The sequence below is a fragment of the Azolla caroliniana genome, unplaced genomic scaffold (genome assembly GCF_043228905.1).
Source record: "Azolla caroliniana isolate FFs.n. ecotype wild unplaced genomic scaffold, voAzoCaro1.0.p SCAF_1, whole genome shotgun sequence".
NCBI lineage: Eukaryota > Viridiplantae > Streptophyta > Polypodiopsida > Salviniales > Salviniaceae > Azolla > Azolla caroliniana.
Window position 1 is genome coordinate 4925341 of NW_028230436.1, and position 18569 is coordinate 4943909.

Consider the following 18569-nt stretch of genomic DNA (forward strand, 5'->3'; position numbering starts at 1 on the left):
AACATTGTATATTAGAAACAAAGACATCCACATTACAATTTAGTATTGACTTTCAAATAACCCATCCTTGATGTACATATGTCTTTGTAAGTAAATAGGGCACCACTTTAGAAAAGCACAACTACCAGCATATGTTAAAATTCAATAGTATGTAATTAAGTTTGTGCAATCTTTATGAGATGTAAGTGGAGAGGCCAACTTTATAGATGACCAAATTGCATGCATCCATTAATGGCTAACAACTTTTTTAACATTAAAATATAGAGTTAGAATTGCGGATCTTCTTGTTGCCCTATTGCCAATAATGATTTCCAATGAGATGGGTGTTACGATAACAACAAATAACTAAGAGTTTGCATTTAGTCTAAAAAGTGTTTGAAAATGACAAAAATGTTTATATGGTTCAAAGGTGTAACTTGTTTGTTTTTGTTTTCTTTAACAGGTCCCCTTTGCCCCCAAAACAGTTACATACTCATAAAATCAGACTAAAGAAATATGTATGAAATGCAATTTGGGATCCTCTTTATGCTAAAATCATCTCTGCATGTTTTTCTAATTCTTTGCATTGTGAGAGGTGCATGCTAAAATCATGTCCACATAGTTTGGAAATGTTTTATGTTTTTGGGGTTTTTTTATTGCAATTGAGTCTCACCCTCTACTTGTTTACTTTATAATAATCTCTCCCATACATCTAGCCCCTACCACGATATATGCACAACGTCTACTCTTGCATGACCTTCAATGAACAATTTGTAGCATGTTCCCCTAAATAAACTCAAATACGTAAAATAAGACAAAATTCAATGAAACAATTTATAAGAAAATTGTGTCCCGTTGATTACCCATTCAATGAATCTGAAAAATAAAGTCAAGACTTTGAATGAAGTTCAAGAATAACTTCATATAAGATGCCATGTTTTCAAACTCCTAGATGAAATTCTTGTCTCCACTAATCAAGGCTCACAAGACTTCATAATAACATATTTTAAGTGATGAGGATGAAGACAAAAGGATGAAAACTCGAAAAAACAATGTATGGTTTGATGGAATAAAGAATGATGGATGAAAATAGGTTAGTGAAAAAATGAAGAGAAATATAGAGGTAAGAAGGCGGTTGTCACAAGAGTCCTTGGGGACGTTCATGGGGATCTTGGCACTTATTAGAACGCAATAGGCAAACAAAAGTACAGACTTTAGAAGGGGGTTCCAGAGCCTGTTCATTCCACAATTGGAATAGGATAGGGATACTCCATGTTTATGACCTTACTGTTAGAGGTGGGAAAGAGGTTTGTTCAGTTGGCGGGTGCTTTGGATACCTCTTCTATTAAATGCAGATCATATCGTGCTTAAAGATCAGAATATCGAGTGTGCTTAAAGAGACACTTGGGATGCTCTGTATTCTTTTGCACATAGTTGTAGACTCGAGAGAACTATGGGAGAATTGAGCTCATGTTGTTTACCACTACATCTGAATGAATGACAATGTCCCAAGCATGTATGGGAACAGGGGAGGGTGAATTATTTAGTCATATATACCTCAGCATGCATGGAACATGGCAGGGTGAATTATTTAGTCATATATACCTTGGCATGCATGGAAACAAGGGAGGGTGAATTATGTAGCCATATATGCCTTAGAAGTTAGCACGTATGGAAACAGGGGAGTGCGAATTATTTAGTCATATATACCGTCTTTCTTCTTTTAGTGATTTCTAATATTACTAGTAGGGAACCTCGGTATGGGGTGAAAACTGTACATAAAAGTTTATCACCCAAGTTCTCGGAGTACTCAAAGCAAAGAGTGGAAGTTGTAGACATATACCTACATTGATGTAGAACTCATTAGGTGTTTGCACAAAAGGAGAAGTACGACGGATGTACTCAAAGAATCAATTCCAAATGCAATGGACTCAGTTATAACTATCTGGGTGCAGATTTCAGGGTCTAATTTGGAGTCATACACTTCCATGAATCAATGGAGATAGAGATAGATGGGCAAGTGGATGTATAACTACTGCATACTGAGTCAAAGTCTAAGGATTACTACATGAATCTTCAACAGCCTATTTAGAGAGACTTTACACATTCTCCTAGCTCATGGTATAAACAGCCAGCAAGTTTTGTACAAAGTTGACCTCTTCTGAATGTTATACCATGATACCTGAAAGCAAGCACAATCAGCACTTCGTAGAGGAAAATTGCTTGACCTAACAGTTCATTTGGTTTGTTACCTGAAGATATGCAGATCAACAAACAGAAGGATACATACACCACATTGTATTATCCTATGACAGTGTTCACAGGCTGATGCACTCATATTCTACTTCTTCCAGGCGTGTATTATTTTGTACACTGTATACCCCACATTACAACTACCCATGGTCCCAATATCATTGTAACTTGGTTACATCCTTGTTACATAGGGCACCTACAGAACATTCTCTTATATTCACACACTAACTTTTGGTCTCATAGGTTATATTGGACTTTGAAGATGTTCATTATAACAAATCATTCGATATAACATTATAACCAAGAATGGCAAGATATAAAGGCTTACACAAGCTTTGCTCATTATCATCTGAAAGAATAATACTGTTTGAACAAACCATTGGGTACACTGAAGAAAAAATTTACACGTCTCAGAGTACACTCAAGTTCTACCACGAAGAATGGGCACATAAAAACAGTTACACTAAACACTGCATTTGCTTTGATCATAAGCTCAAAGAATAAGGTAATCTGAACAAGCCAATTGGGTACATTATGGAGGACCATTTTATAAGACCATTTTTTGAAACGTTTGACCCAAATATGAATCATAAAAAATGGCATAAGCTTTTGGTTAGAATCTCTCTCCAAGCGAGAATGGTTAGCACCTAGAACAGGACAATTGGCCACAGATTGTCCAATGATAGCACATGAACTCTTTGATTTGAGTGGCAGCTGAAAGTTCATTGGCGCCACATCAAATTTGTTCACTCAGAGGTAGTAAGGTTAAATACATACTTGGTGTGGAGTTGTCCCACTACAAGATAAAACTGTGTATAAAAACAGTACTTCTCCCACCAGCATACTGGATACTTCTGCGCATGGTGTAACTTTGCCATATCTTTAAAAGATGATCCTCTAATATGCATTGATCATAGACATCTTTAACCACAATGATGCATGAGAGACAGGAACTTTGTGACTTGTTGCTATCATCAGATGCAGAGATTTGTATGCCCGAACTTATCACCCATCAAAGGATGTTCATCGTCTCCATTACTTTTAACCTTCCAGTGCTATCTTTGCTATCACCATGCCCAACATCATTAAGGTCCAAAAAGCGTTTATGAAGTTGGGCTGTAACTCTAGGTTCTTCTGGTCCAGATAAGGAATCCACCGATAGATCTGACTGGGATTCATACTCTTCTACTCCAGGAACAGCTAAGAACAGCTTCTTGAAAACTTTTATCGTCCTGCTGGCAGCATGCAGAACATTGCTTGCCTCTGGCGCTACTACACCCATTGACTCTACATGATTGACAAAGGTTTTGGCTTCCTTAGTACCTTCATGAATTGTAGGTTGAATTTTGAAAGCCCCAAAGGGGGTCCCCTTTTCATGCCTACACTCTTCTAGGCTTGAATAATGTTCCTCTTTGCAGCATGTTGATGCAAGAGTAAGGTCTGTGGCCAAGGAGCTTGGCAAGTTAACTTCTGTTCTCATACTGATCAGACATTGTGAACCGTTTTTCTGTTCTGGATTCACAATCTCATCAGTCTTAGAGTGATCGGGTCTTTCACACTGGGATGACATAGCATCCACATGTTTTGCATCAAAAGCAAGAGTAAAAGGCATTGATCTATCAGGTTTTTTTCTGTCAAACTTATTACTCCCATCAAATGTAAAGTTTCTCTTCTTCGGAGCCTCAGATATGATCTCATCAAGCTGCTGCTTAGCAAAAGACCCATTCCCTATTTCATATAGATCGTATACACCCTCTCTCTTATCAAAATGGGTAACTGCACTGTGAGGATCATCATGATAGGTATGTGCTTCTTCCTTCTTAGTAGGGAATGCACCAACCCATTGATGCTTCCCTTGAGGAAAATGGATCTCAGCCCCAGTAATCCATGGACGTTTACAAACACCAATAAACCGAGAGAAACCGATGTTTTTACCCTGGATATGCATGGCACATAATGTTCTCTGCTGACCTGCAAGACATAAAGCCTCATCTACAGCATAATCTGACCTTGTTTGCATGGACTCCATGAAACCCATATCTAGCATAGACGTTCTCTTCAAATCAGTATAACTATTATTTGCATTCACTGATATAGATCGACAGGGTTCTGATTTCCGAATGTCAGAAAGCTTCTCAGTGTTCTGTAATGCAGAAGGCAAAACACTTTTCGTAGCAGCTAGATTACCTTTATTAGCAGCATAAAACTTCCAACCCACATAACGCACTATATTTTCTTCACTGACTTTTACAGGTAGCACTTGCACACCCTCATTAGCTAAATTCTCCCCCACTCTACTGATATTGATTGGAGATGTGAGCTTGTCTACACAAACATTTCTTGCTTCAACGGGTAAATTTAACCTGAAATTTCCATCTTTGGCCTCTGGAATCTGAATATTGCCATAAGATGATTGCATTTTGGTTAAAACCCAGAAATCTGCCTCGTTGTGACATTGATGAGCCACCATTGCTGCCATCATCAATAAAGAAAGGCTTCCTAGTTTGGGAAGGATACTCCACAAATCTTTAGCTAGGCTCGGTGTATCTGGAGTAGAAGCATTATGTTGCTTATGGATCTGACACAACCTGCATAACTACACTGTCATTCCTTTTCATGTTTTTTAAATAAGACATTCGAGAAAACTAGCATCCTATGAAATGAAAATGGAACTGTTGAAGGAGAGACTATATATGTCCGTGCATTAGAGAATGAAAGAGAGAATTATGGAAAAAAAGAGAGAACATATTCCAACCTTGTATCTACGATGTTGAGACAAACAGCAAATCCACACCTTGCATAGGTTTGTCTGTCCACAAAATCGCATTGCTTGTAAGGGGCTGATGTATCCTCCAAAATATGTAGTATACAGTACTGAAATCCATGTAATACATATTGAGAACACTGTTCCTTCGAAGATTGACAATATCGAACCCCATAAGTCGTTCCTTTGTTAAACGATTTCATGTCTGCACACACTGCACTGATACCACTTCCAGACACGACACAAGATTGTGTCTGAGTCTTCCTTGTGTAAACAAAAAGCTTTTCATCATCTTCCTTGTCAGCAATACATTCAAAGAGTTTAGAGTCACTTAGAGAAGGTTCGCTGCCCTCATCTGAGCCCAAAGCTATCACCTTCTCAGAAGGAGAAGCATCATCCTTATGTCTCAATGCCTTCTCTGGGCTATCTGCAAAAGGATATGAGTCTTCTCTGCTTTTTCGTTTTCCAGACCTCTTACGCCTTGTTATTTGGGTTTCCGCAGCCAAGAATGCCAATGGAGATTTTCGATCAGAGGTCACGTCAAGGCAAGCTTCCTGGTCATCCATGTTACTTTGTCCACTATTGACATCCATAAGAGCCTCTGCAGCATGATCCTTAAGAGAGTACGAGTAAAATCATTAAGCCCCATAGAAACAGAGGGATACCTCTATATCTAATGATAAACTCACCGAGCGCAAAACATATGGTTTTGTATATGCAACCTCAGCACAAATAACTTGAACTTTCCAATGTTCAGGTGCCACAATCTCTGCAACAAATATATCACCATCTTTGATTTCATGACGTGAAACAAAAGCAGGCCAACCACGAGTAAATGTAAGCCTCCTCCCAGACTGCATATAAGCTATCCAGTCAATACTCCATACTACCCCATCTTTGTCCTCAAGTATAACTTGGCCTTGTGATCCTGTCAAGTATTTGCTCATGAAAGTTATTGGAAGTGCCTGAAACAAGACAGTATTAGGATGCGGGGCTTTGACTATATTGAAGAAACACAATTTGAAAGGGTTAGGCTATTGTACCAATCTTCCAGCTGGGCCAAGACACCTTTTCTGAATAGCCCTAGCAAAGGAAGGATGCTCTGTAACCAGATCTTTCACGTGATCAGTTACTAACTGCCTGTTTGGACTTATGAACCCTTCTCCAATGTAAGGCTTAAAACCTGATTTTTGAACATAAGGCTCCATGCAGAGCTGGAATTATGAAAAAAAGAAGGACTTTAGACAGAGGCAACTGCTGATATTGCAAAGAGACAAAGATTAATAGTATAGCAATATGTTGTTACATTCAAAGACTACTATAGACCAATTGTGATGTACCAAACACAAAAGGGTGCAACTGATGATACTGCAAAGAAAGCAATATAACTAGTAAACACAAAAGTATACCAATATGTTGTACATTCAAAGGTTACTTTAGAGCAATCATGGTCTACCAAACACAAGATATTAGCATCGTTAGACAGAAAAGCAACTAACATGAGATACAATTCTGCCAGTTCTATATAAATGCATTGTTCTCACAGGTCCTTTGTCCTTTTGTATAATAATATTATTTTCTTTCTGTCTGTCTATATATCTTATGATACCATTGCCAACATATGCCAACTCCTAATATCAGACCACAAGTCTAAACTGCAACTCAAAACAACATATCAAACAACTAATTTCAAAATATGACCTTTCCATGGTAGCATGAAACTGCATTTCAACCCCAGCCAAAACTAGTAAACCTAAATACAGTTTCACACAATTTTAAAAAATAACTCATTTGCCACATTTTGAAACCTATCCTGAAACTAAACTCCTTTCTTTGTCTTTCTTTAAGCTTCTCTAGTGTACGAGAGAGAAGAAATGCAATCAATGTGAGAAACTTATTTTCCATCTGGATCTGCAACTTCTAAACAACTTGCCAGAACACAATGGGGCCCCTCAACATACATCTATTGCTCACAATAGAGCACTACGTTCTATAGAGCTTTCACATTGATCAACAATTCATAATTTATGGTATTGCCTTCAATCATCATATTATGAAACCCATTCGAAAATAAACTCATTTATCTTTCTTGATGTTTTTCATGTGTAATACAGAGGAAGTGAAATCAAAATGAGAAATTTATTCATTCAACATGCAACTTCCAACACATTGCTAGCACACAATGAACAACTTCAACATCAAATATAATCTTACAATTGAACATTTTGATGTATGTATAGAGTTTCAGCATTGATTGATATATTTTACTTAACAGTATTGCATTTTATAAAGAAAAGCTTCATTTTAAACCGTTGGGATGTGAGAAATGAATGTTGAGGATTACAGTGTACATGATCTCAAACTAAAAGATGAATAATGAAAGCAGCATCTCTTATTAGCATGACTTCTATAAGGCAAAAAAATCACTTGTAAACCCTTGGCTTGTTGAAAATCATTTTTTCAAAGTCTGCTTGGCCATGATAAATGAGATGTGTTAGCATGATGAGTTTAAGGCTAGGTTTGGGATGTGAATATGATCATCCACATGCATTGAAATATCCATATCTTTATTCTTTCGAAAATATTCCACTTCTACTGACTTTCCCTTCAAGAATGTTTGATTCTGGGGCCTTCCTTTCATAAACATCTGATAAATGAGGACTCGTCATCCAATACATATTTTCCCAATTTGTTCAAAAATGTTCATTATGCACTGGATTCCTCATCTACCTGGCTCTGTTATATATTTCTTGGACACCTGATTTTTAGCTAGGGTTACTTCTTTCATTCAGTTATCTATTCACACATTTCCTCTCATTATTCACAACCATAGATCTCCATATTGTTCACAACCATGAACCGTACTATCCCTCTGTCCTTCTGCCCAATAGGTTTAAAATTCACATATGATTTCTTCTGTTCAACCTTAGAGATTTGAAATTTAGCCTGAAATATTAAATGTACATATCCAACATAATTTTCTTAAAATATAATCAGAAAGAGATCAATTTTCAGTAGACCATAGAGTTCCTATACTGATCTAAAACCAACATTTGAACAATTTAAAAAACACGTAATTTCTTCACCTTAAAAGTTGAGTCAAAACCACATAGAACACCTTAAAAGCCATCTTTATTGAGCATATCAACTTTTGTAAACATTAATCTTCCTTACCCTATTAGTGTGCAGCTACAAGAATTATGCCTTCGGGATGAAAACGCCTCTCCATAACATTTTCTGACATCATGAGCAACCCTGTATTTCAACATATCAAGTTCTAAGATAAGATTAAATATATTACTAATCCAGTTTCACTCGCAATTACTCAGTTTTGATCAGGATCTTGAGGTAAATTAAGTGAAATAATTAAAAATGTTTACGTACAGATATTCCAAATGTTTCAATCCATCCTATGTATAACCTTCAGCTAACAATGTTCCCTAACCAAGAACAAACAGATTTGCTTTGTTTCTAGCTTCACGATAACTTCCTTCACTACTAACCAAATCAACATCATCATCGAGGGAGAGGATGGAAGAAAGGGTTCAAGTGGATGGGAGGAGGATGGGAGGATTATCCAGCTCATGAGGAAACAAACTGAGCAATGGCCCTAACTAGCCAATAGGACTAAGCAAGGTATATCATTCCATCCAATAGCATAATTAATTGATAAGGAAACTCCAGCATTTCGTCAAGCCTAATCATCAGCATTTCTAAGTGGCCCCCTATTGTATACCGTGGAATGATTAATGGAATACTGGTAAACTCCACACTTCCATTGGGCAGTTTTAAAAATTAATCAGCACTCTATTGGTAAGTAGATTCATGATAACTTCCTTCACTACTAATCAAATCAACATCATCATCGAAGGAGAGGACGGAAGAAAGGGTTCAAGTGGATGGGAGGAGGATGTGAGGATTATCCAGCACATGAGGAAACAAACTGAGCAGTGGCCCTAACTAGACAATAGGACTAAGCAAGGTATATCATTCCATCCAAATTCCAATAGCATACTTAATTGATAAGAAAACTCCAGCATTTCGTCAAGCCTAATCTTCAGCATTTCTAAGTGGCCCTATATTGTATACCGTGGAAAGATTAATGGAATACTGGTAAACTCCACACTTCCATTGGGCAGTTTTAAAAATTAATCAGCACTCTACTGCGAAGTAGCTTCACGATAAATTCCTTCACTACTAATCAAATCAACATTATCATCGAAGGAGAGGATGGAAGAAAGGGTTCAAGTGGATGGGAGGAGGATCCAGCACATGAGGAAACAAACTGAGCAATGGCCCTAACTAGCCAATAGGACTAAGCAAGGTATATCATTCCATCCAATAGCATACTTAATTGATAAGGAAACTCCAGCATTTCGTCAAGCCCAATCTTCAGCATTTCTAAGTGGCCCCCTATTGTATACCGTGGAAAGATTAATGGAATACTGATAAACTCCACACTTCCATTGGGCAGTTTTAAAATTAATCAGCACTCTACTGGTAAGCTATATAGTATAATTTTAATATCATATTAAATGGTTTTGATCTTCTACCTCATTAATAGGGAAATTTAGTGGAGCATCTATAAATAGAGTTCTAATGGTGATTAGTGACCAAAGGTTATAAAAGACACATATAGCTTAACAGTTAGAGCACTATTCATGGACCTTAGAGGAAATTTGAGCTAGGTCTTTTATCCAATAGGATATCTTATTTAGTATTCTAGTCGTGATTAGTGACCAACGGGTATAAAAACACATAGCTTAACAGTTAGAGCACTAGGAAATTTGAGCTCGGTCTTTTCCTCAATAGGATATCTTATTTAAGTTGGCCGAAAAATCCTGTACAACAATAGATAGAGAATTTCTAGAACAGACTATACAAAGTATTCTATCTCTGAAGAGAGCATATCAGATAACAATCAGGTTCTCTCATCGAAATATGAACATTATGTATAATGACATTGGCACATAGTGGTAGAATTAAGAGCTTTTTGCACTAAAGGTCTACAAGGTTACAAGGTAGTTTCACAATAGTGGGATGATTGGACATAGGTATCATATTGCTAGAATTAGACTCTTATCGGTGGGTTTAATACCTGTTTATTGTAGCAGTTTGTTATTCATCAACTACTTCATTTTCTTTCAAAAAATACTGAATTGGAAAAAGTACATGGTGGTAGAATTAAGAACTGTTTGCACTAAAGGTCTACAAGGTTATAAGGTAGTTTCACAATAGTGGGATGAATGGACATAGGTATCATGTTGCTAGAATTAGACTCTTATCGGTGGGTTTAATACCTGTTTATTGTAACAGTTTGTTATTTATCAACTACTTCATTTTCTTTCAAAAAATACTGAATTGGAAAAAGTAACAATTTAAAGCTCTATATCTATGCATGCATGCATGTATCTATCTATCTATCTAGTCTTTGTTTCTGAATGTACTTTTTGTTTCCATGTCTTGGACATTGTTATTATTACAATGAATAACTGAAATCTGATGCACATTGTAATAAAACGAGCCTTCATATACGATTTCCAACAAGCAAATTTGAATTTCTTCAATCATTCTAAAATGAAAATGATATGTTTGTTTCCATGGCTCTCCCAACAAGGTCATTGTCACTTGCACTCTCAAGCCTTATGGCATTATAGGTGTTATTCATAAGAGCAAACACATTCACAAAGAGATTGTCATGAAAAGCAAAAAGAGGGCTTGTCTTTGCATGAGGTCATTTGCAGAAACATAGGAAATATTGATAAGGGAAGCTAATGATAAGATTTGGAACTGGGGATGTTGCAGAAAAACATTGTGCTTGGTCATACTTTGGTATGCATGTATGCTGAATGTGATCTACTAGCAAGTGCACAAAGAGCTTCCTATCCAAGATGTGGTTTTCTGCAAATATGGAAATTCCAGGACCCTCACTGAATGCAAACACATGATAGTCTTGGAGCTATCAAAAAATTCAAGAGGAGATTGTTTATTGGATCTTGTTTTTGAAGAATGGTGAGTTTGGTAATACTTTGGTGGATATGTACGCTAGGTGTGGCATTTGCAAAAGGAAAGGTACATGAACAGTCTCCCATTCAAGACACGATGTTTTGAAATACATTTATGACAGGGTATGTGCAACGCAAGCAAGATCATGAAGCATTTAGGTAGCAGAGATGCAGAGAGAGGATCTTTCTCCAGATCAGACAAACCTCATCCTTCAAAGATTGTAGCACCAAAAAGGCAATTGAAAAAGGGAAACAAAACCATTATAGGCATGTCCAACAAAGAGCTACGTTACAAAACATTCACATAATTTGAGCAAATGCAAAAGGAGAGAATCTCTCTCAATGAAGTGAGATTCATTTACATTCTAAGGGCTTGCCGTAACCTACGTTCTGTTGGAAAGGGCATATGAGTTCACAATGAGATTGCCCGCCACAGGTTTCTGAGAAACGCGTTTTATAACAGATTGGTAGATATGTATATCAAATCTGGTGTGCTTGCAAAAGCACGAGAAGTGGTCGAAGTTCATCCTACACAAGATTCTCTTGAGAAACCCATGGCTTTGGTATCGAATTCACTCACTCATTAGATCCCTTTTATTAATATGGTGATTGATAACGTGGGACAAAAGTACCGCGTCCTTGGTTATGTGCATGTTCAATCTACAACAAGAGTATGGAACCCCTTTTTGAACATTGGCCTCTTTTTCAGGTTGGACTACATTGTCCGGCATAAACAATCAAGGTGAAGCATCAACGAAGTATGTTAGGCTTGGGCTTGGCTTACACAACCCATGTTACAACTCACAAACATCTTTGATGATCCTCGATCATCACCCATTCCTCTTAAAAATGGAATCTTGTGCATCAATGCATATTACTTTTTCACACCAACTGGATCATCCTGTTCATAGATGATGGTTGTTGACATCAGTGTGTCGTCGATGCTTCGAGGGCAATGCCACCGCAAGTGGACTTCTACGTGTTATAAGTTTACAGAAATTGTAACCCATTCATAGATTGGGATCCCCCATTGTTGACATATATCTGACACTCTCGTGTACATGGCTGTGCCCCTGTCGGATTTCTCTTGTCCAGGGTGAATTTCTCTTATAGTCCTTTCTAGTCATCAATTCTACACACAATGAACTTAGGATCAAGACATCATGTAATCTGGAAATGATGAGGGATCTTTTAACCTTGTCAAAAAAGGTGACCCCAAAAGAAACTGGAAAGTTCTATAGCACATCTGTCCTATGTTCAGAGATCCACTCAGTTAGAAAAAGGGAATATTAAACAAACATGATGTAAAGTTCATATTGCACCTTTTGCCATGAAACAGTAGTTCAACGAAAACCAAGCCAAAGAATCCTCACGGATCTGTCGAAAACTGACATATTGCTTCACGAAAGATGGGATAAAAATGGAAGCTGGATCCCTGGGGGCGTTTTTCAGCTTACAGATCGCATTGCTTGGTGTACGTGTGCATGCGCATGGTTCCAAAAACGGGAGTTTCCATTCTCTAGTTAGGAAAAACAACAGCAAAAGAAAAACATCAATAAAGAAATCGACGAGGAAACGGCAGAGAGAGGAAGAAAAGAGACCTACGATCAGAGAAACGGCGTCCATTGAAAGGAGAAGCAGCAAAGGGGAACGTAGGATCCTCCTCTTATTCTTTCTTCTTCCCTAATCTTCTTAGTAGGGCTTGTTATCGCACGCACGCACAGAGAGAGAGAGAGAGAGAGTGATCTAAAAATAAAGCTCTGTTGCGGAGAAGAGAACAGGGCATTTATCACGTGATTTCTTTTTAACTCTCTTTTCCCTAAATAAATAAATAAGTTCATATATACATTATACATATGTGTGTGTGTCTATGTCTGTGTGTGTGTGTGTGTCAGAGAGAGAGAGAGAGAGAGAGAGAGAGAGAGAGAGAGAGAGATTTGTATCTCATTTGGTAAGGCTGCCCAATGGAGACCAAGTGGTCATGGGTTCAACCCCTACATTCCAAAGTGGCATCTAGTGAAATAGGAGATATCTATGGAGTAATAGAGAGGTGAGAAGGGTTCCGAACGCTAACATGTAATGCTAGTAGTGTAAAAAAAAAAAGAGATTTGTAGTCTACTTTGGGAGCTCAGAGCGCCAGGAAGTCCCCACCTTACCCTAATTACAAAATACCCACCTAGCCAAGCCTCCCCAGATAGGGGCTTTTGGCTTTTTCTACCAATGGGCCCCATCCCTCTCGGTGCCACCCTCCATGGACGGAGACATCCCATATCCTTGTGTTATTTATGGAATACGTTATCACCCCCCACTCCCCCTTCCAATATAGTTCCCCTTAACTTTCAGATATCAAAGTGCTAGTGCCATGTCAAGAAAATGTTGATGCTCACTTTTCATCAAACATATAGAGAATTACAATTTGATAGATATCGATACTTTTTTTTGTGTGTCTTCAATGCCTTCTTGCATTATGAGGAATGACGTGTTTGCAAACAAAAAATGCACATGGCAACCTTCATTAATGAGAAGTAGGAATCAACTTATTTAGTTGGTATCCCCTCTTGATGGATGTTCCTCGTATCTCAAGAAGTTGCCTCATGCACCTCGTGCGTAGAGAAAGAGAAGTGACAAATTGTCATGTATCTATCTAGAGGGCCTAGGCCCTAGTCTCCAAATAGCTTTTTTATCAAGATTGGATGGTACCTAAGATTTAGAACTAAATGAATTCTAGAGGTTTTTTTTTAAAGAATGGCTCACTTCATATCTAGTAAATAAATAAATAATAGTGATTCGTCACATGATCATAGGTTCTTCTCGTGCTATTATGGAATCACAATGAAACAATACATGAGGGAGAAGCAAAAAACTGTTGTCTTTTATCGGCCCAACTAATTTTTGTTGTCAATTTACAAGTTGGTTCACCTAATGGCTCATGTGCATAAAGACACGAAGGAGGAAATGATAAGAAAGGAATGGAACACTATCTATAGAGCTTTTATTATGTGGTTTTCCGGCCCTACCGTTGATAAGTTCCACTTTGGTGTGTGTTATTTGTCATGCTTGTTCCATGGACGAGTTTAGGGAACTCTTCGACTTTCACATGAGTGATTTTAGGTTTGAAAAGCATGCATATTCAAATAAACACACTCAAGTATGGAGCATGGGATGTTGTAATCGAGAAACTCGACCTTCAATGCTTTATCATGTAGTTGCCATTATCATGAACGATGCAATCATTATTGTTTTGTTGATAATAGAAAATGATTGATATTGTTGGGTTACCATGCATGTGTGTATGTATAAATTTATAGGTATATATGTCATGGTATTGTGTATGGAAAGCCAACTAGATGAACAATTCGAATTTATGTAAGTATGCATCACTCCACGTAGGTCCTGAGAGCAATTCACGGACTAGTGATTTACATGGTCACTAATTGGATTTATATAGTGTGCAAATTTATTAGTTTATAATCAATGAAGCATGGACTTTCCGTGTGGACTATACATTCTCAACCATACTTCCTTGTGTTCTAGACTCGATGTCAATCTGACTATTTGAACCATGGATCTTCACTTGATTGGGCAAACCATGAAAACATGAATAATGCATTGTCATTTAGGGCATGCAACATGTTTATAACACAAGGGTAATATTGTGAAATGCGCATAAGAGATCAAAACCAATCTAGTTAGCTTCTTACTTCTTACTCAATTTATAGTTTATACAAAGGTACCCGTTTGGGTTGGCTTAGCTTAAAAGGGTATGCTAAAAGGGTGGGTCGGCTTAGGTACATGCATCCTAAAAAGGGTGTGCTAAAAGAGTGGCACAAAGGCATACATGCACACCACATTTCCCCCCTGAGAGAAACAAGGAGGTTTACAACACAGGGAAAGGATGGGGGTCAGAAGATGGGCCTAGGGTGGCATGTTGGCAGGTTCGGAATGGACGTCAATGGACGATTCTGGTGGGAGGTGAGGATTACACCCATAGAGTGCTCTAAAAGGGTTGATTCGTGCGGCAACCTCCTGCTTGAGGGTCTTGTTGAGACATTCGGTGAAGATGGCGTGGGGATGTAAACATCTACGGACACGTAGTTGAGTTGCAACGACATTGAGGACATCCCCCGTGGATTTATTGGCCTTGATAGTTGGACGGGGCTAGTGATGGAAAACGAGCTATCAATCGGCGAATACAGATCAATCACTCTTGTGGAATGAGGGCCACCTGGACTTAGCTGAGGTGGGGGACAGGAGGGTTGTCGTGTCGGAGGAGGATCGAGGAAAGATCATATGGCGGCGAAGATCAATCGCTCCTGTGGACTGAGGGCCACCTGGACTTGGTTGAGGTGGGGGATAAGAGGGCTATCATGTCGGAGGGGGATCGAGGAAAGATCATATGGCGGCGAAGATCAATCGCTCCTGGACTTGGTTGAGGTGGGGGACAGGAGGGCTATCGTGTCAGAGGGGGATCGGGGATTGTGTAGGAAGGGGATCGGAGAAACTCATGGGACAAGAAGTCGAGGGGGAAGAGGCAGATGCTTGGACGTGGGGGATTGGTACCCCACTTCTCCACCAATATGTGAAATGCACATAAGAGATCAAAACCAATCTAGTTAGCTTCTTACTTCTTACTCAATTTATAGTTTATACAAAGGTACCCATTTGGGTTGGCTTAGCTTAAAAGGATATGCTAAAAGGGTGGGTCGGCTTAGGTACATGCATCCTAAAAAGGGCGTGCTAAAAGAGTGGCACAAGGGCATTCATGCACACCACAATATATTAGACAATGGAATTAATAGATATAAATGTGACTCATGGACAATAGAAATAAGTCAAAAGTTCAATGTATTTGGGATAGGAGGTGATGTATATCTATAGTTCAACCTAGAAGAGCATAGGCATGGTAAAAGGTAAGGACGGAAATAATGGGGTAGATGATTGGAAAGTCCATCCTCTCAGTGCCCATACATGATATGGGGTATTGACATAACCGTCCATAAATATATAGTGTTAACATCTATCTCAAAAATCTCCATGGACGTTAGTCACGAGTATGTTGATGGCTATAATTGTGCCAATGCCGTCTCATCAAAAGAAAGGTGAGTGCTCTACACAGGCACTTCATAAAATGCAAATGGATGGAAGTGTGGAGGAAACAAGCAAGACACTTACCCCAATTTGATGCGGTGAAAAGAGCACGTTAAGGGGATCAATGTCAAAGCAATGGATTTGGATTTCAATTGGTAAAGGCCATGATCCAATGGTGAATATGAATTCTTTTATGGAGATAAACTTGTGTAAATGCCTTTTACAATCCCCCCCGCTTGACCTTGTTTCCAAATTTCTAAATTTTTAGAGAAAGATGACAAATGAGAGTGGGTTGTGAGCCAATCTATGGGTTTCAAACTACCTGGTTTTTGCTCCAAAAATTAAACTTAAAAAGGAATCTGAGAAGAATGCCATTGCCCAATATTTTATTGAATCGTGATTACCAAGACCCATTACAGTATCTATTCCTAACCTTAATTACCAACACCTAACCAAAAGACCAATACTAATTATCAAAGTTATCTATAATTAATATATTATAGTTCAAGAACTTTTAATATAACATTATTATTTCATCGACAAGAACAAATATAAAGAGAAAGTCATAATGATGTAGATCGTGTAATTGTTGCTCGTTATGGTGTTTTATATTGACATAGTCTATGGGTATTATTGAAGGGTGGGTGTACATATATTGCCACACTCTAAGACATCACAAATGTTGTGCCTTCATCATGCATTAATTCGTATATAAATTCACTCCTTGAAACAAACAAAAACATCATAGATTGATACATTAATGTACCATTATAAATCATTGCCGAGGAATAAATAATCAAGCTAATTGTGTATCTATAGAACGTAATAATAGCCATAGGCATTTTTTTGGAAAATAATAATAATAATAATAGCCATCGACCATATGAGCATAAATATACTTAAGTTATTTTTCTGCGATTAGATTGTTATGTGTTGGTGATGGAATTTTGATTGATTATCTTGGCACATAAATCATTGAACTCCAATCTAGTGTCCATTGTACTTAATATCCTAATCATGATTCCATAATATAATAGAAAACAAAATTGTTGCCTACTTTATATTTTTAAAAGCCTTTAACAATGTAGTTCTTACACATTAATAAATTCCTTCCATAATTTATTATATATTCCACTAAACATATATATGGGGTTTATTTATTGTTGGGATATCATAAACGAGCTTAATTTCCCATTGCCAAACGACTAAATGCAAATCCTTCATTAAATCATCCTAATACATATGTTAGGCCAAGGTATCAACATGACAATACCTACACGGATGAAAATGGATCTAGTTGGCAATAACCTAAACGACATGACAATGGAATGAGTAAGTTTCTTGATGTTGCTTTCAAAATGTTAAACATGTTTTGAGCCTAAAGTATGGTGGATGTGCCCTAACCAATTAAGTTTAAGTCTTTCAATATTGAACTTGCAAAGTTGCTATGGTTTGAGCAATGTTTCCGTTACAACTTCTCTACATGAATTTTATATTGTATGAATATAAATTTCTACATGGAGCTTGTTGATTATTATTAGCTTATGATTTCCAACATTGTATTTTTACAAGTTTCCTTTCAAGTAAGCTTTTCCTTAAGGATGTCCTCCCTAAATCAAGAGAGAAGAAAGAAAAAATATTTTCAAAGGTCAACCTTTGACTACTAGTCAATTCACCATTGTGTAAAAAATTGTACTTGTTTATAGACGGCTTTTGATAAGGTGGAGTGGTTTTACTCAACACCAAAAGTATTTATTTAAGCCGATGGTTAGAATTTAGAAGAATAGAGGGGATTTGTGGATATCTTGTATGTTTAGCCTTATGGCGTTTTCTAATACTAATGTAGTATCTCTTTATTTGAAAAAATAAAAATAAAATAGTACCTAATTTTGTAGGCAAGTGAGGTGTCTACCTTTGGTCATGCTTGTTGCATGTCATGTTGTAAGGACTCAAATTCTCCTAGAAATGTACTATGTCATTTCCCCATGGCCCCACGAATACAACACATGTTTTTATTCTTTAGAGTGAGGAAAAAGAATGAAGGTGTGCCGTTAATCCAGGGAGGAAGTTATAAGAATTCCTATTAAGCGTTTCACATTCCACAATTTAAGAATATGTGAAGAAACATAAAACTCAATGCAAGGTTATACAAGACTAATATGTTTTTAATGTAATCAATCAAAACAATCAACTTTGGTTAAGCGTCACAATAAGTGATAGCCTACCACCATATCTAGAGACTATGAATAAGAAAGGGACACTTCAAGTCGTCTTTATTAGTCATTCGAAAAAGATAAGTTAAGGGATTAAAATGTGTACATTTAACACTTCTAGTTTATAGCCTTAAAATCTCATGGAGTGGTACAAATGTCATCAATGAATCCAAACGAGATAATAAACATGATTTAAAAGCCCATGTGAGTTGGGCATAGATTATTCATGACTACCTCGCGTATGGATATTGTTCAGGTTTAGGAAAG

At 37.5% G+C, this 18569-nt stretch overlaps 1 protein-coding gene across 2 annotated transcripts; it reads right to left on the reverse strand.

Moving 5' to 3' along the window:
- Positions 1–2526: 2526 nt before the first annotated feature.
- Positions 2527–12772, reverse strand: LOC147868532 (uncharacterized). Of its 2 annotated transcripts, XM_087320417.1 has the most exons (7): positions 12603–12772; positions 12324–12520; positions 8171–8251; positions 6040–6210; positions 5686–5961; positions 4988–5610; positions 2527–4820 (listed from the first exon to the last, which is right to left on the reverse strand). In XM_087320417.1, the coding sequence occupies exons 4-7, from the start codon at positions 6202–6204 to the stop codon at positions 3245–3247; spliced, it is 2640 nt and encodes an 879-aa protein (XP_087176543.1). In that variant the 5' UTR covers positions 6205–6210; positions 8171–8251; positions 12324–12520; positions 12603–12772; the 3' UTR covers positions 2527–3244. The 2 variants fall into 2 exon arrangements, with proteins under 2 accessions (XP_087176543.1, XP_087176551.1); XM_087320425.1 differs by lacking the exons at positions 8171–8251; positions 12324–12520; positions 12603–12772 and having other exon boundaries at positions 5686–5924; positions 6040–6168.
- Between the last annotated feature and the right edge of the window lie 5797 nt (positions 12773–18569).